This window comes from Chiloscyllium punctatum, chromosome 10 (assembly GCF_047496795.1).
Source record: "Chiloscyllium punctatum isolate Juve2018m chromosome 10, sChiPun1.3, whole genome shotgun sequence".
Taxonomy (NCBI): domain Eukaryota; kingdom Metazoa; phylum Chordata; class Chondrichthyes; order Orectolobiformes; family Hemiscylliidae; genus Chiloscyllium; species Chiloscyllium punctatum.
The window spans coordinates 8,342,561-8,361,190 of record NC_092748.1 but is presented as its reverse complement, the minus strand read 5'-3'; the positions used below and the strand labels follow the sequence as shown (position 1 = coordinate 8,361,190).

The 18,630-nt window shown below is 44.1% G+C and overlaps 1 protein-coding gene and 1 pseudogene across 2 annotated transcripts in view; both read right to left on the bottom strand.

Moving 5' to 3' along the window:
* Nucleotides 1–2,987, bottom strand: part of cdk15 (cyclin-dependent kinase 15) — a 35,026-nt gene extending 32,039 nt beyond the window's left edge. For both annotated transcript variants that reach the window (XM_072578451.1, XM_072578452.1), the window contains exon 1: nucleotides 2,646–2,987. In XM_072578451.1, the coding sequence (XP_072434552.1) occupies nucleotides 2,646–2,691 (46 nt within the window). In that variant the 5' untranslated portion in view covers nucleotides 2,692–2,987. The remainder of the gene's footprint in view (nucleotides 1–2,645) is intronic.
* Nucleotides 2,988–8,289: 5,302 nt separating this feature from the next.
* Nucleotides 8,290–18,630, bottom strand: part of LOC140481746 (putative methyltransferase DDB_G0268948) — a 34,165-nt pseudogene continuing 23,824 nt past the window's right edge.

Sequence of the window (18,630 nt, the reverse complement as noted above, 5' to 3'; positions counted from 1 at the left end):
ATCACTACATGTGGATGTGATGTATTTGCATTTTCAGAAGATGTTTAAGGTACAACACATTAGGCCACTTTAAAAAAGCCCACTGTGTTGGAGGTAATAAATTAGCATTGGATCAGGGGACATGAGCTCAGAGTAAGGAGTCACTCATTGAAGACATATAAAGAGGAATTCCTTTTCTTCTAATAGGGAATCTGTGGGATTCTTCACTGCAGAGGGCTGTCAAGGCTAGGTCATTAAGGCTGAGCAAGACAGATTTTTGTTCAGTCAGGGTGTCAAGGGTTATGGGGAGAAAGGAAATTGAGAATTAGCAGATCAGCTATGATCTCATTAAGTGATGGACCAGACTCAATGGGCCAAATGGCCTATTTCTGTGACTTATGCCCTTATCTTCAGGGAGGTGCCACCTGAACCCTTGACTCCCATGATTTTTGAGGTTGAACTTCCCTAGCCTTCCCCTTTCTCCAGCAGCGATCAGCAATCTCGTTCTTGGTCCGATATCTGTAAATGCTTTAAGTGAGGTAGTAGCCGATAATACATGAGGAAAGAAAAACTTCTAAATCACATTCTGATTCAGCACTGTGCAGTCCTATCTATCAAGCTGAACCATGCCTAATATTGAAAGGGGCTGTGGGCATCCCTATCTTTAATTCAGTTCTGTTGGGTCTTTAACCACACAGCTACATTGATGTCATCTCATTCCTGTCACAAAACCCAATGAACAACACCTTTAAAAGCATGAAGTAAGAACACAAATTTCCTGTGAAAAGGAGTATTTACTATGGCAACCCTTATAGTTTCCATAGCAATCTTCTTCACCCTGCCGCATGTCATTTTCATTCCGAAATTCCCCATCTTACTCTGGCAGAGTGACATGTTGCTTGTGTTGGTCACATTACCCAGGTCACAGAAGGACCGGTGAAACCCTGACCGGTGTACAGTGACCGCAAAAGTAAAGGCAGATTCACTGCAAGAGGATGTTTGCCTTTGTGTGGGAACTCTAAAACTGTGGGCGCAGTTTAAGGGCTCCCTCATTTAAGAGGGAAATGAGGAAGAATCCTTTTCTCAGCGAGTTCTCTTCAATGGAGAGCAGTGGAAGCTCTGGGTCATTGAATTCAGTCAAGGCTGAGAGATAGCCTTTTGATCAATAAAGGGAGTCAAGAATTGTAGGTATCGGCAGGAAGTGGTATTCAGGCCACAACCATGATCTTACCAAATGATGGAGAAGGCTTGATGGGCTGAATGGCCTAATCCTGCTTTTTATGTCGTTTCTATGGCTTCAAGGGGTCAAAAGCCCCACAGGGACCCCACAAGGATCAAGTTTATTCATTCATGGGGCTTGAGGCCTGGCAGATTATGGTACACTGGAGGATGGCAGGGCTTGGTCCCACAACTCAAAAACATCACACTGGCCTTGGAGGGAGTGGAGTTGATCAGAATGATCCTGGAGCTAAAATGATAAAAATAATGAGGAGAAGTTGCATTAACCAGTGCTCAAATACAGAAGATGAAAGTAGTGATCGAATTTCAGTGTTCAGGGTAGTTAAAGGAATGATCAGGAAACAATTCCCTACACACCAAGGAGTGGAAATCTAGAACTCTCTCCCACCAAAATTCCAAGGCTGCAGTTTAAAATGTCAAACGTTCAGGTAATGGCAATTGGAGATATGGCACCATGGGAGGTGACTCATTTGCAGGATGTGTCACAGCCATGGATTCCATTGACAGCTCCTCCTCTCCAGTTGCCCTGAGAAGGTGCTGGTGAGTCACTGCCTTCAGGAACTAATTGCAGTGGGTTTGATCTGGAAGGGCTTCCTGTCATTTCAGACACAGTCAAGAATCAGTTATATTGCTGGAGGCCTGGAGTCAGAGACATGCCAACACAGAGACACACCCCTGCACGCACATCCATCCATGTACCCACACAGAGTCAGGTACACATACAGCTACATATCCACATACATAGAAACACACCCACACACACAGATACATATCTACATACAAATACACATGCAGATACAATACATACATTGAAACACATACATATCCACACATGCTGATACACATCAACACACACACACACATTGAAACACAGAGAAAAAAAGAAATCCACACACAAGAGAAATATCTGCACAGGCAGATACACATACAAAAATACACAGAAACACTTTCATACACATAGCAACACACAGATACACATCCACATACAAATATTTACACACATAGACAAGAACATACTGAGAAAAACATGCATACATAAACACACACAAAAAACACCCCCTCGTAAAGCGCTGGAGATTGGGCTCTGCTCAAAACCATGAATGTGTTTCAGTTGCACATACGACTGAGCTATCACAGGTAGCACAGTAACCTCTGCACTCGGTCTCGGGGTTGCAAGTGCCTTGGTCCTTTCTGCAATAATTCGCGGGTCGCCACCGTTTCCTCCTCGCTCTCGGAGAGAAGGACGCAAACCCTCTGCCCTTGACTTGGACGGGGTTAACAGTGATCCGCAGCCTATCAAAAGCCGGGAGATTGTGCCCTGCAAAACTGCAGTGTGTGTGTGTGTGTGTGTGTGCATACATTGAGACGGGACTGCGGGGCAGACAGACACTGGGCGGAAATAATCACCGGGCACAGTCAGTGCTCACCTAACCGGCTCAGAGTCTCTGCTGCAGCCTGCCTGAGGGTCTTCATTCCGGACACACTGCTTTGATGAAGGAGGCACTGACTCTAAACCAGTAGAACATCCCGGCGCTGCTGCAGCAGCCCACAAATGGCAGCTCCAGTCCGCCTCACCGGATCCATGCAAACACTGAGGCTGCCGGCCCACACTGTGTAATAACTAGTCCAGGCACATGACTGAATCCAGCTCTCCTTAAAAAAAAACAGCACAACAACGAACACACTCTCTCTCTCATCCCAGCGGGCACATCAAAAACGGCACACTGACTAACTAATCCCAGCACGTTGTTTTTTTTAATTATTCCCAGTACTCACATCATAAGCCATACACTGAAAAGCAAACTAGCCCCACTAGATTAGCCCAATACTGTATACACGCTTGCTCAGAAGGAATGTTAGGTGTCATGTGGCCCACAAAACGCTCAACAGTTCCCCGAGCAACCCCGTATGAACTGGACCAGTGCAAACATTTGTTAATAGTCCATCCAGCGTCTAATTTAACTGGTGGAAGAGCCGGAGGGGGAGGGGGGGATTTCACTTTCTGCTGATTTGGCCTGGAATGCACCGGCGAAAGGGCTGCAGGTGCGGGCAGATGAGTGGTTCTGTCTGTTTCCTTTCAGACCAGGTTGATTGATCCGAACATCCTGCAAGCTGTGGAGGCTTGTCTTGAAGCACAAATTCAAGTCAACTCACATCAGAGCTTTGAACAAGATGTGACCGATTCTAGCAGACTCTGCAGTCACGCCAACGTGTTATACCTTTGTTCACAAATCTGCATTGTCTATGAAACCCTTCACCTGAATAAAACCTGTGTTTGTTGATCTACACTGATTCCCTGTCTGGTGCCACCTTGATCCAAGGATTCTACCTTTCATTAATTCTATCTTTTGAGCATTCCCAATTATCACACCACGATTGGTACCAGTATTTTCTGTTACCTGGGCCCTAAATTCTGTGATTCCTTCTGTAGACCTCCCTGTGTGTCTCTCTCTATCTGTCCTTTAAGATGTTCCTTTAAAACCTACCTCTTTAACCTTGTATCTACTTAGGTGGTTCAGTGTCAGATTTTGTTTGACAAGAGCCCTTGGAATATTTTACTTGTTAAAATGGTACTAGACAATGTAAATATAAGTTATAGTTGGATGTTAGAATTAGTTTGCAAGCTCTTAACATGAGATTAGTTGTTAATTCGGGGCTTCCATTAATCAATTCATAGCTGAGAATAAGAAATGTATGTTTTAGTTTATACTTAAATGCCCTAGTTTATCTAGAACTTTCATTCCTTTGAATTTAGAAAGTCAAGTGGTGATTTAATTGAAGTTTTGAAGACTTTAGGGAGCGGATAGACAGAGAGGTTGGGTATTGTCAAAGGTTGGGAAGTCAGGGGCATGGTGTAAAACTTTAAAAAAAGATCTTTCAAGAATTAAATTGAGAAACACTTATACATGCAAAAGTCAGTAGAAATTATTTTATTCGTTCATGGGATGTGGACTTTGCTGACAAGGCCAGCATTTAATCCTTATTCCTAATTGTCCTTGAAAACGTGGTGATGACTCACTTCCTCCTTCCACTGCAGACAATGAGGGAAATTCCAGGGTTTTGACCCACTGAAGAATTGCAATATATTTCCAAGAGAAGACAGTGTGTTCAATGGAAGGGAACTTGCAGGTAGTGATATTCACCATGTACCTCTGCCCTTGTTCTCCTGGGCAGTAGAGGTTGGATGGTGCTATTAGATTCTTTAGAGTATTGGAACAGGCCCTTCGGCCCCAACAAGTCTACACTGACCCTCTGAAGAGTAACCCACCCAGACCCATTCCCCTACAAATGCACCTAACACTATGGACAATTTAGCACGGCCAATTCACCCGACCTATTGAAAGAGACTTGGCTAGTTGCTGCAGCGCATCTTGAGATGGTGTGCACAGCTGCCACTGTGCATCAGTGGTGAAGGGAGAGAATGTAAGGTGGAGTGCTTTGTCCTGGTGGTGAGCTTCTTTGGAGTTGCATTTATCAAGATGATAGAGAGAATTCTATCATACTCCTGACTGTGTGTAGGGTTTGTGCCCGAAACATCAACTCTCCTGCTCCTCGGATGTTGCCTGACCTGCTGTGCTTTTCCAGTGCCACACTTTTCGATTCTGACTCCAGCAGTCCTCACTCTCTTGAACCTTTGGGACATTACTTGTGTCTTCCACCGTGAAGATTGACACAAAGTAACTATTCAGTTCCTCAGCCATTTCCTTGTTCCCCACTACTATCTCTCCAGTGTCATTTTCCAGTGGCCCAATGTCCACTTTTGCCTCTCTTTTGCCTTTTATATATCTAAAGAAACTCTTTCAGCTTTCCTTTATATTACTGGCTAGCTTACCCTCCTATTTAATCTTCTCCCTCCTTATTTCTTTCTTCATTGCCCTCTGTTGGCCGTCAGGTTTCCCACTGCCCTTTGCCACATTAACTGCTTTCTCTTTTGCTTTTATTCTATCCCTGACTTCCCTAGTCAGCCCAGTTGCCTCATCCTCCCTGTACCATGTTGCCTTTTCCTCGGGATGAATCTCTGCTGTGTCTCCTGAATTACTCCCAGAAACCCCTGCCATTGCTGTTCCTCTGTCTTTCCTGCTCAGCTCCTCTCCCAGTCTATTCTACCCAGCTCCTCCCTCATGCCTCTGTGATTACCTTTATTCAGCTGTAATACTGTTACCTCTGATCCTATCATCTCCCTCTCAAATTGCAGGGTAAATTCAATCATATTATAATCATTGCCACCTAAGGGTTCCTTCACCTTAAGCTCCCTTATCAAGTCTGTCTCATTGTACAACACTAAACCCAGAATGGCCTGTTCCTTAGTGGGCTCCACCACAAGCTGCTCCAAAAAGCCATTGCATAGACATTTCACAAATTCCTTTTTTCACAATCCACTACCAACCCGATTTTCCCAGTCCCTCTACATATTGAAGGCTCCCAAGACCACTGTAACTTTGCCTTTCCTACACATCTTTTCTACTTCCTAGTCTATCTTGCACCCCAGCTCCTGACTACTGTTTGGAGGCCTGTACATAACTCCAACTAGGTTTTATTTTTATCTGTTCAATCTATTATTTCAATTCTACCCACACAGATTCGATACCATCTGACCCTATTTAGTTTCTCACTTTTGATTTAATTTCATTTCTTAATAATAAGGCAAACCCCCCCCCCCCCACCCCCCCAACCCATCTGCCTATCTTTTCGATAGGATGTATATCCTTGAATATTCAGCTCCCAATCCTGATCCCCTTGCAGCCATGTCTCCGTGATACCCACCATGTCATACCTGCCAATTTCAATCTGCATCACTAGCTCAGTTACCTTATTCCTTATACTGTGCACATTCAGAGATAACACCTTCAGTCCTGTATTAACCATCCCTCTTCTCATTAAAGAATGAGTAAACTTTTCCATGACATTATCACTGGGACAAACCTTCCTTAGGAATGAGGAAAAAGATATTAATGCAGCTTTTATGTTTGAGTGAACCATTTTGGAAGTCAGAAAAAATAAATCATGGTTTGAAGATGCAGTTCTGGCTGTCTTCACACTGAAATAATTACAAAGAAATTACCACATTATCAGCTGACAGGGATCAGTGGAACACATGGTGTCAGGATAGAAAGATCCCATGAACAGTGCATTCAATATTTTCTCGACTCTATCTAAATTATTCTCTGTAAAGAATCAGTTATGAGGAGTTCCGATCTGTGGACCTAACTGGTTTGGATGGAGCCGATATTAGTTACCTCACAACACTTTGATTATCTCTAAAACTGCTGGGGCAACTATTGTATGAGATAAAAGCAGAAATTGCTGGAGAAAATTCTGGCAGCATCTGTGGAGAGAGCTTCTGAAGAGGGGTCACTAGATGCAAAATGTTTGCTCTGCTTTCTCTCCACAGATGCTGCCGGACCTGCTGAGTTTCCAGCAATTTCTGTTATTGTTTCAGACCTTCAGCATCCACAGTTCCTTGTTTTATTTTATTGTTGTGTACTGTACAGGGAATTAGATCTGTGCTGTACAGAATTAGTCTGCGCCTCATTCTAACTATTCAGCCATCTGAGCTTATCGCCTCCCACTCTGCCACAGTGACGAAACGTCATTAGTATTGATCATTTTCCCTCGGGTGATGCAAGGTTTTGAAAGAGATGAGATAACTTTTTTTTTTCCCTTAGGTCTCACACTTACGTGGAAAGCAGATTTGCAGTGCTGACGTGGTGAAATTGCAATATGTAAATAAGTGTTAATTAATATGGATAGAGTCCTCAAACGGTCTTTATTTGTCAATTCACCCTCCCATTTTTGTTACTTCAACCTGTCCCTTATCTATGTGGAGATGCACATTGAATGTTGCAGTGCCAACCACTGGTGGCTTGCAGTTAGGGGACAGTGCTATCAGTTACCTTCCTTTCTCCTCTTTCACAACAAACTGGAAATACATTGGACAGCTCCCAGTAATAGTCCAGCATTTGCCACCCATCCCCAATTTCCCTTGATCTGATTGGCTTATGGGTCCACCTCAGAACATTTAGGAGTCAATCATATCGCTATGGGTCTGGAGTCACATGTAGGTCAGACAGGGCAAGGATGGCAGATTTCCTTCCCTAAAGGACATGTGTTATGATCCTAGTCGATGTTATTACTGGACAAGTTAGATTCCAGACTGAAACCTTGCTTGATCATATTTTATTTTGTTTTAATATGGTAGTCTCTCAGTGAGACATAAGCATGCAAAATCACAGATTTTGCTTGTAAAGAATTAAACAGAAGCTTACAAACCCAAATAAACAAAGAAAAGGTAGAATAAGCCCATTTATATATAACATAAATTCAAAGATTTTTAAACACACAGTATACGCATAATTCAATTAATTCCAAAAGTACTCCTTTATCAATTAAAAAAAAACATATCCCTTAGAGTACCCAAAAGCATTTAATACCTCAATAGGTTTTATGTCACCTGTGTCTTTAGCTCCTAAATCTGTTATAGTTTATTCCTGGCTATCACACACCTTGTCTACCTTGCTAGGTCATAACATCCTAAAGTAAACAAAAATCCATCACAGTTTTTAAAGTAGCTCTCTTAAACTACTTTATAATAAATCACCATGGGTACAGAAAAAAATTACAAATCAATTGTTAAGTTCAGATGCACAAAACCCATTTGTCACCAGCTAATAATTGAAACCCAAGCTTAAAATATGGTACAAACATTTTTAAAATAAATCAGACAGTATTGTCACACATGGAACAAGTGAATTTTTGCAACAGTTGATGGTGGTGTTGTGGTACCATTACAAAGACTACCTTTATAATTCCAGATTAATGACATTTTAATTTCACCAGCTACAGTGTTGGGATTTGATACAGTGCCCCAGAGCACTCTCCTGGGCCTTGATATTACTATTCCCATTGCAAGGCATTTATCACATCAATCTGCGTATGTTCGTACCCAGGCACAGAGGTGTTAGGACAGTTCTCTAAGTCTTTTACAGAATTCAGAATCTGAATGACCTGAACTGTTTAAATTATTGAATGAAAACAAATTTTGCAGAACCACATCAAGTGGATATCAAATTCTTAGCTCCTTAATGATCTTTCAATTCCAGCCATCCATCTATTTATTATTTTGAAACTGGATCCCATTTCTGACTGAATTCTTCTCCTTGGACAATCAGAGGGTTCTCTCATAGAAGGAATCTGGAGGGAAGCCTGAGAACACAACTCAGGTTTGCTTGCTAAGGGGCAAAAATATTTGATACGGAATTCCACAACAGTCTCACTGGGTACTCCCATGGCCTTCAGAAGCCGAGAGGGAGAGAGAAACTTCATTAAATATAATGCTTGGCCTCCATTCTTTGGTTTTGCAAACTTTGTTTCATACCAACCACCCATTAGCTAACTTTTGTACCACTACAAGTCTGCTGCCTCTGAGAACATACTTCCCAATTGTGTATAATTCGTCTTGTGCAATGATTAACAATTTGATTAGGAAATTATCCCCATTTCCACTTTGGATATGCTGTCTGATGCCATTCACTTCTGAAATCTTTGATTTTCTTTTGATCTCTCTAGTGTCATTGCTCTGGCTGTAGCATTAACTACAGCGTGAATAATCCAGCTTTCTTCTCTCGTAGAGATCTGTTTGATCGATCCTCCCTCTGTTATTGTGACAATGATGTTCATCTTTCCAGCAATGTGGACCACCTGTACCACTGGTACCTCAAACCCATCTTTCAACTCTGGTGCATGGTTTGGTCAGATCTGTTTCTATATAAATGCATCCAAACAACATCTGCTGCACAAATTAAGGTACTATTTGGACCTCATTCTGTCCCATCTGATGGGAAATGTGCCTTTTGAATGTAGCATTTGACATTGCCCCTTAATTGTTCAAAGTTTTTGGTGCACAATCATAATCCACCTTTTCTCTCCCGTGCCAGGCAGCATCTCAAAAGTCTTGCTCACTGAAGCACTCACATTGAACAGCGAGAAGGCCAGTTGTTGTGTTATTTGTGCAACCGTCTCCTGAAAGCCAGGTTGTGTCTGTCAGCAGATGCTTCAAACTCCTTCAGCCGCACCTTCCATGTCATACTGATGATTCGGGCTTCACACATAAGATCAAACAGCTCAATTCCCCAGACCGCAGAGATGTTAAGGAGCCAGGCTACAATCTGAAATATCTCTGTAGTTATCATTGTTGCACAATCACACCACAGGCTAAAAGAACCACATTCCCACACATACATTTAACTGCAGAGGTTACACTTAGGTAGCTGGATCCCCTTTAACATTGGACTAATTAATCCTTGTATTTTTGCTAACTCAAATTCTGAAGTGGGAGGGTATGAAATTTTCAGAACTACAACACACACACAGTTACAGCTGTAAATTGTACATTTCTCACCATCACCCCTAAATAGATTTACAATGTCAGCTTGGGAACTTCTACTTGACCATGATACCAAAGCCAATATTTCACAGCAGACAAGCTGGACTTTTTAATTGTTCTTTCACGGGTTATGAGCATGACTGGTAAATTTACTCAACCCTAATTGCCTTTGAGAAGGCGGTAGACAGCCACTTTCTTACGCTGCTGCTGTTCTTGTGGAAGGAAATAGCACACAGGGTGAGGGAAGGGATTCTGGTACTCTGACCCAGTGACAGTGCAGGAATGGTGACATAGTTCCAAGTCAGGCGTGGCTTGGAGAGAAGTGGGTGGTGTTCCCATGTGTCTCCTGCCCTTGTCCTTCTAGATGGTAGTGGACATGGGGTTGTGAAGGTGCTGTTGAAGGTGTTATGACAGATTGCTGCAGCGTGCGTGTTGTATCATGTTTCAGTATTGGTTCCTCATGAAATATCAGGCCAGAGTTTGTTGGTTGCTGTTAAGTAACATTTATTGATAGGCTGTGCATGATGGTAAGGCTCAAGAGCCTCCACTCGAACCGCTTGGCAGAGTAGTTAGAGCTCGACTGAAAATCATATCAGTGCTTACCTCAGTGGCTCATCCACACATTCATTCACCCTATTTCAACATTTCCAACTCCCCCTTATATCCCCTCTCAGCTTCCAGAATTATTAACTAAAAGTATATTCTTAAAATTGTTGACTGGAACATTCAACTAAAAGTATTCCCCTTTAATTGACTGTATTTCCAACTTCATCACCTCCCCCCCCCCCAACCCCCAAACTCCAGTTAAGAAGTCCATTATTCATAGATGTCAGCTCTGTGGCGATCTCCCTGATCTGGTTGTTTGAAATGAATTAGGAGAGTGATGGCATAAAGCTGTCTTTGGGACCAGAGTTTCAGAAGCTGAAACAAAATGAGTATAATTTATGTCTGTAGCCTAAAGCCTATTGTTACTGAAAGGAAAAGTGGCTGCAGCATCAGAATACCAGCTGATCAGTGCTTATTGATATGGTACCAGCTCTGCTTCACTGGACTATCTCTTTCTCAATACTTTCAGTTGAGGAGCTGAACTGAGCGACACTCCCACCATCAAAATCATTGTGACTTTATTTTGTTTTTTTAAATGACTACCCACCACCAGTAAAACTCCCATGCAGCCAAATCAATACTTAACTGCAAAGCCCATTAAGAACCCAGCTCTTATAGACAAAATCCAATGAGCATCAACAGTGCCCAATCACTACTGGAGCTGTTCTGGTTGACCCTTAAAATGGACCTGCATTTCTATCACTGACATTCTCAGCATGAAAACTCTGCATGCTGGAGAAAGCTTCATACCGTCTTCAGTGGATGAAGCTCACATTGCCAGAGAAGCTGTGGTAAGTCCTCGCAAAATGGACTGTTACCATCTTGGCATGAAGTGTTTTTTTTATCGTCTTAGAATATCTAGTAACTGTTGTAAAAGATTTGTTGGAGACATGCTTGCCAACTTAACAAGGATTTGTTCCAATGTTGAAAGGTGTAAGTAGACTCGTTAGATTTAATAGACTTTCCTATAATAGATTTTCTGTTGCAGGTAAGTTTTATTTTACAATGCCTTTTAACTGGACTTCCCATACCTCAGTGTTGACTCTTGATGGTCATACGTGTACAGTATGAAGCCATTCCAAATGACAAGGAAGGACAGTAATAGTTGCTGCTGAACTGAGAAAAAAAATTACCAACAAAATTCTTGGTTCCCAATCTTACTGACCAATTATCTTGGCCCAGATCAACATCATCATTCACTAAAGGCCCAACAATATGTCCTTTATTCCTCAAGTGCCTAACTTTATGTCTTCTTCATTTTCTTGCTCAATTTGCTGGAATTTCCTTTTCCCTGGAGATGACCTGTTTGATTTACTTTGAGGAGATTATTTCATCATTTCACCATTGCAAATCTGCAGAAGGTCGCCCCATCACAGTAAAGGCACTGAATGCCCCCTGCTGGACAGTATTGTCAGCTGTGGTGCTTCCTTGCACCTCACTATCAATACTACCAAAATGACGATTGCTACCTTTTCCTCATTTTTGCTGGGCTTCCTATTGGGTGAAGTGGATTTCTTTGGGCCTAGCCAACTTACAAGTTCAAACTGAACTTCAGTCTTTCACGAAATTGCCCCCAGCATTATGCCGTGTGCCCAGGCTGACTTGTCCATTTCATCACCTGCTCTATGGCTCAGGATCTTGTTCAGACTCAATGAATCAGGAAGCATGTGACAAGGTCATCCCTCAACGCTACAAAATTACATGGAATGGCTGCCTTCCTTGGGGAAACACACCTTCCACAACTCCCATCTGAGAGTCTATAGTGGTCTTTCAACAGCATCTCAGGGCTTTGGAAAGGATAGGGATTGCCTAGCTGATGTGGACATGCTATCACTTTGGAGAATGCCTCAATTTACCTCATGTTGGGTAGGTCATCACCTCGCTTTGCATAAACAGTCAGTGTACTCAGGAAATCTAAGGGTAGTCATTGCAGCCAACGTGGCCTTACAATAGTCCAGATTCCCCTGGATTCAACACAGTCCACCTTAGACCACTGTCTCCACAGCTGCTACAATGTTGTATTAGGTTCCAATATGGAGATTTCATAGAATCTCAGCTCAGGCGTTTTGGTTCAACAACGTTTCCTAAGTTTAGATTAGTGTGGTGCTGGAAAAGCACAGCAGGTCAGGCAGCATCCGAGGAGCAGGAAAATCAACGTTTCGGGCAAAAGCCCTTCATCAGGAATGGTGGCAGGGAGTCTCCAGGCTGGAGACATGAGTAGGCAGGGTGGGGGGGAGGACTGGGGAGAAGGTAGCAAAAAGTACAATAGGTAAATGGGGGTGGGGATGCAGGTGATAGGGCGGGGAGAGTGGAGTGGATAGGTGGGAAGGAAGATAGGCAGGTAGGACAGGTCATGAGGACAATGCTGAGCTGGAAGGTTGGAACTGGAGTAAGGTGGGGAGGAGGGGAAATGAAAAAACTGTTGAAGTCCACATTGATGCCCTGGGGTTGAAGTGTTCCGAGGCGGAAGATGAGGCGTTCTTCCTCCAGGCGTCTGGTGGTGAGGGAGCGGCGGTGAAGGAGGCCCAGGACCTCCATGTCCTCGGCAGAGTGGGAGGGGTAGTTGAAAGGTTGGGTCACGGGGCGGTGTGGTTGATTGGTGCGGGTGTCCCGGAGATGTTCCCTAAAGCGCTCTGCTAGGAGGCGCCCAGTCTCCCCAGTGTAGAGGAGACCGCATCAGGAGCAACGGATACAATAAATGATATTAGTGGATGTGCAGGTAAAACTTTGATGGATGTGGAAGGCTCCTCTGGGGCTTTGGATGGAGGTGAGAGGGAGGTGTGGGCGCAGGTTTTGCAATTCCTGCGGTGGCAGGAGAAGGTACCAGGATGGGAGGGTGAGTTGTTGGGGGCGTGGACCTGACCAGGTAGTCACGGAGGGAACGGTCTTTGTGGAAAGCGGAAATGGTTGGGGTGGGAAATATATCTCTGGCGGTGGGGTCCGTTTGGAGGTGGCGGAAATGTCGGCGGATGATGCAGTTTATGCGGAGGTTGGTAGGGAGGACCAGAGGGTTCTGTCCTTGTTACGGTTGGAGGGATGGGGTTTGGGTGTGGGATGTGGACGAGATGCGTTGGAGGGCATATTCAACTATGTGAAAAGGGAAATTGTGATCTCTAAAGAAGGAGGCCATCTGATGTGTCTGTGGTGGAACTGGTCCTCCTGGAAGTAGATATGGTGGAGGCGGAGGAATTGGGAATACGGGATGGCATTTTTGCAGGAGGTAGTGTGGAAAGAGGTGTAATCCCGGTAGTGTGGGAGTCGGTGGGTTTGCACCTCCATCCAGGGACCAAGAGAGCAAAGGCAATGTGTTCAGTCTTTTCAATATTAATTTAAAGGAACATGCTCTTCATCCAGGATGTCAGATAAGCAGCCTGATCATTTACCAACAGAGGAGGAGCTAAAGGAGGTGATGGTTGATGGAGCTGGGCGTCTTCAGCCTACACGTGAAAGCTGATGTTTTGGTTTTCTTGGGTGAGTCGAAGTAAATACAGATGAGAAATGTAAGGAGGCGAGGGATCTGACCCTGGTAATGATACTAGAGTGGGAGTAAAAACCATTACAATTGATTTTCTGGCTGATAGCTGCCAGATAACAATGGACGAGGCAAATTAACAAAGGATAAGAGACCATGGAGGAGGTTAGTGCAGTAAATCATGTCAAAGGCTGCAGGCAACTTGAGGAGGAGGAGCAGGGACAGGGTACTTTTGTGACAGACACAAAGAATATCGTTTGTAAGTTTGATAAGAAGCTATTGCTTCAGGTAGAGGACTCCCTGTAATCATCTTCAATTGATCGAGGTCTCCACAAAGGTAAGATCTTGGGGATACACTCTTGTTAAAGCTGATGTTATTGTAGCTGATTGAACAAAGTAATGGTTGAGAACATTTGACATGAAGGAAAGGAAAAGAGTGGATTAACAGTGAGGGTTAGAAAAGGTATTTCAGAATTCAACACAGATTGACCAGCAGGTACTTTCAAACTCAAAACATGTTGTACTCTCCAGTGTGTTTAATGTATTTGTATTCATTACAGATCATTTTTCTCACTTTACATTTATTTCCTCTGGAAATCAATTAACGACTGAAATGTAATGCCTTGAGGAATTACGTCTCAAGCAATATGTAAGAATATCTGTTCCCTATTAGACTATAGATGTTGCTCCTGTATGTTCAAATAGACTTATCTGTGTTAAAATTTGCTTGATTACATATTTGACCAAATTCATCTGTCAGTCTCCAGAAGTGAACTGTTTATAACTTTGATTGGTTCTTCAGTTTTTTCTGAATCTGAATCTGAATCATTAACATGAATTAGGATCAACAGGGAAGACCCAATCCCAAACTCCACAATACAATTGAATATCACAGGCTGAAGAGTATATGGTTTAACTACAGTTTTGTACCTTTGCTTAGTATTTTCCAATGAGGCTTCAGCATTTTCTGGATCTTTCTTTAGGAAGGTTTGGTACACACCCAAGGATTTCACAAATCCAATGCACCATGAAATTGTCTTCTTGAAGTTGATGTAAATGTCTTCAGCTCTGAGACAAAGAAGATATGATTAATAACAGTTAAGGAGAGGTGGTGCTGTTGTGGTTATATCACCAGACTAGCAATCCTTTGGCTTAATCTAATTTGGATGCAGACGATTAAGTACAACAGAGAGGTCCTGGTGCGTTGGTAATTGGACTAGGTGAGTAATTCAGAACCCTCAGCTAGTGTTCTGGAGGTACAGGTTAAATTCCCACAGGGGAGGTGGTAATATAGTCACTGACCTACAGTGACTTGGTGCACTGATTCTGAACTGCCCCCTATAAGTGACTGAGCATTTCTGTTCCAGGGCACAAATGCTGGCCTTGCTAGTGACACGTGCATCCCCTGAAACAATAAAGAAAAGAACATGTAAGCGTGAAACACCACTGAAGATTTTATTTATTGTGTATCTTTGGAATATTTTAGGAAGTCCTGCAGTATCTTTGGCATTTGATTTTTGGGATAAACTCTTAATTCAAAGAAATATCTGCCAGAACAGATCACTCAAAACGACGTCCACTGGACATGACGTATTGTTCATTTGTCTGATATTAGACTCCTGAAGCAGCTGCAGTACAGGGAATAGATTAGATTCCTTCAGCCCAACTAGTCCACACCAACCCTCCGACGAGTGATCCACCCAGACCTATTCCCCCTGACTAATGCAGCTAACTCTATGGGCAATTTAACATGACCAAGTCGCCTAATTTGCACATCCGGATCACCCAGAGGAAACCCACGCAGACACGGGGAGAATGTACAAACTCCACACAGACAGTCACCCGAGGCTGGAGTCGAACCCGGGCCCCTGGCACTGTGACGCAGCAGTGCTAACCACTGAGCCACCGTGCCACCTTAAACAGTGACCAACTTTGACACTGCAAGTATCGCTCTTGCAAACCACAGCGGTATGCTTGGTTGGTGTGAGGATTAAACCCACGACCTTGGCATTAGCACCACGCTCTAACCATGTGAACTAACCGACCTACAATACTGTCAGGATAGACTACCATTTTGAAATGCTACAGTCCATTTGATGTGGGTGCACCTACAATGCCGTTAAAGAGTGAGTTCCAGGATTATGGCTCCACAACACAATAGGAACTGCAATATCTTTCCAAGAGGAAGGTGAGTGGCTTGGAGAGGAACTTGCTGATGGTGATATTCCCATCTATTTACTGCCCTTGTCCTTCTAGAGAGAAGTGGTTATGGTTTTGAAAGGCTCTGTCTAAGGATCTTTGGTGAAATTCTGCAGTGCATTTTCTAGATGGGGCACACTGCTGCTACTGAGCGTCGGTGATGGATAGCATCCCCTTTAAGTTTCTTACCTGCATGGACCTTGGAGGAGTGTGCACTGCAGTGACTTTGGTAACCAGAGTGGACTCTTGTGGGTGTGGTGCCAATCAAGCAGGCTGTTTTGTTCTGGATGGTATCAAGCTTCTTGAAATTTGTTGGGCGGGGGGGCTGCACCCATCCAGGCAAGTGGGGAGTATTCCGTCACACTCCTGACATGTGCCTTGTAGATGATGGACTAGCTTTGGGAGGTGATTTACTTGCTGCAGGATTCCTAGCCTTTGACCTCGTCTGGTAGCTGCAATATTTATATGGCTAATCTAGTTCAGTTTCTGGTCAACTGTAACCCCCAAGATGTCCGAGCTGGGAGATTCAATGATGATAGCAACATTGAATGTCAAAGGCATGGCTAGACTCTCTCTTGTTAGAGATGGTCATTGCCTGACATTAGTGTGTCACAAATGTTAATTGCCACTTGACAGCCTAAGCCAGGATATTGCCAAGGTCTTGCTACATTTAGACTGTTTCAGTATCTGTGGAGTTGTGAATGGTGCTGAACGTTGGGCAGTCATCAGTGAACACCCCCACTTCTGAGCTTATGATAGAGGGAAGATCAAGCAAAATAGATCATAATAGGATTTATGATAATAGGTTTTGATTCATCAACAGTAATAATGCCAGGGATATTTGACTTCAGGGATGGGCGAAAAGGAACATTCCACCCTGACCTTAAATTTACCTGGACCATCTCTGACACCTCGCTCCCCTTCCTGGACCTCTCCATCTCCATTAATGACGACCGACTTGACACCAACATTTTTTACAAACCCACCGACTCCCACAGCTACCTGAATTACACCTCTTCCCACCCTACCTCCTGCAAAAATGCCATCCCGTTTTCCCAATTCCTCTGCCTCCGCCGTATCTGCTCCCAGGAGGAACAGTTCCACCACAGAACACACCAGATGGCCTCCTTCTTTAGAGACCGCAATTTCCCTTCCCACGTGGTTAAAGATGCCCTCCAATGCATCTCGTCCACATCCCGCACCTCCGCCCTCAGACCCCACCCCTCCAACCGTAACAAGGACAGAACGCCCCTAGTGCTCACCTTCCACCCTACCAACCTTCACATAAACCAAATCATCCACCAACATTTCCGCCACCTCCAGACAGACCCCACCACCAGGGATATATTTCCCTTCCCACCACTTTCCACCTTCCGCAAAGACCGTTCCCACCGTGACTACCTGGTCAGGTCCATGCCCCCCTACAACCCACCCTCCCATCCTGGCACTTTCCCCTGCCACGGCAGGAATTGCAAAACCTGCGCCCACACCTCCTCCCTCACCTCCATCCAAGGCCCTAAAGGAGCCTTCCACATCCATCAAAGTTTTACCTGCACATCCATCAATATCATTTATTGTATCCGTTGCTCCCGATGCGGTCTCCTCTACATTGGGGAGACTGGGCGCCTCCTAGCAGAGCGCTTTAGGGAACATCGCTGGGACACCTGCACCAATCAACCACACCGCCCCGTGGCCCAACATTTCAACTCCCCCTCCCACTCTGTCGAGGACATGGAGGTCCTGAGCCTCCTTCACCGCCGCTCCCTCACCACCAGACGCCTGGAGGAAGAACGCCTCATCTTCCGCCTCGGAACACTTCAACCCCAGGGCATCAATATGGACTTCAACAGTTTCCTCATTCCCCCTTCCCCCACCTCACCCCAGTTCCAAACCTCCAGCTCAGCGCTGTCCCCATGACTTGTCCTACCTGCCTATCTTCTTTTCCACCTATCCACTCCACCCTCCACCCTCCCGACCTATCACCTTCATCCCGTCACCTATTCACCTATTGTACTCTATGCTACTTTCTCCCCACCCCCACCCTCCTCTCACTTATCTCTCCACCCTTCAGGATCTCAGCCTGTATTCCTGATGAAGGGCTTTTGCCCGAAACGTTGATTTTACTGCTCCTCAGATGTCTGCCTGAACTGCTGTGTTTTTCCAGCACCACTCTAATCTAGACTCTGGTTTCCAGCATCTGCAGTCATTGTTTTTACCTAAAAGGAACATATCATTGTACTGAGCAAGTAAATATATGTATAATTGGGGTTATAGTTGATGACAACAATAGATATTAGGCTGATCAGTCTATAGTTACCCACATCTTGCCTCTATCCCTTTTGAACAGGGGTGTCACATCAGCAGTTTTCCAATCCTCCAGTATTTCTCCAGAATCCAAGCATTTTCAGAACCTCGCAACCAATGTATCTATTATCTCTATAGCTACTTCTTTTAGGATCCTAAGATACAAACCATCAGGGCCAGGGGATATATCGGCCTTTAGTCCCCTTTGTTACTCTGACACGACTTCACTAGTGATGGTGATGCGACTTAACTCCTCCACTATATTCTTTAGTATTAACAGGATGCTCAAGGTACTTTCCACTGGAAACACTGATGCAAAATATCTATTTGACTCCTCTGCTAGTTCCTTGTTTCCCATAACTATATCTCTAGATGCATTTTCTAAGAGGCCTATGTTCACTTTGACTCCTCTCTTCATTTTTATTTAACTGAATGATGGTTCTAGTCT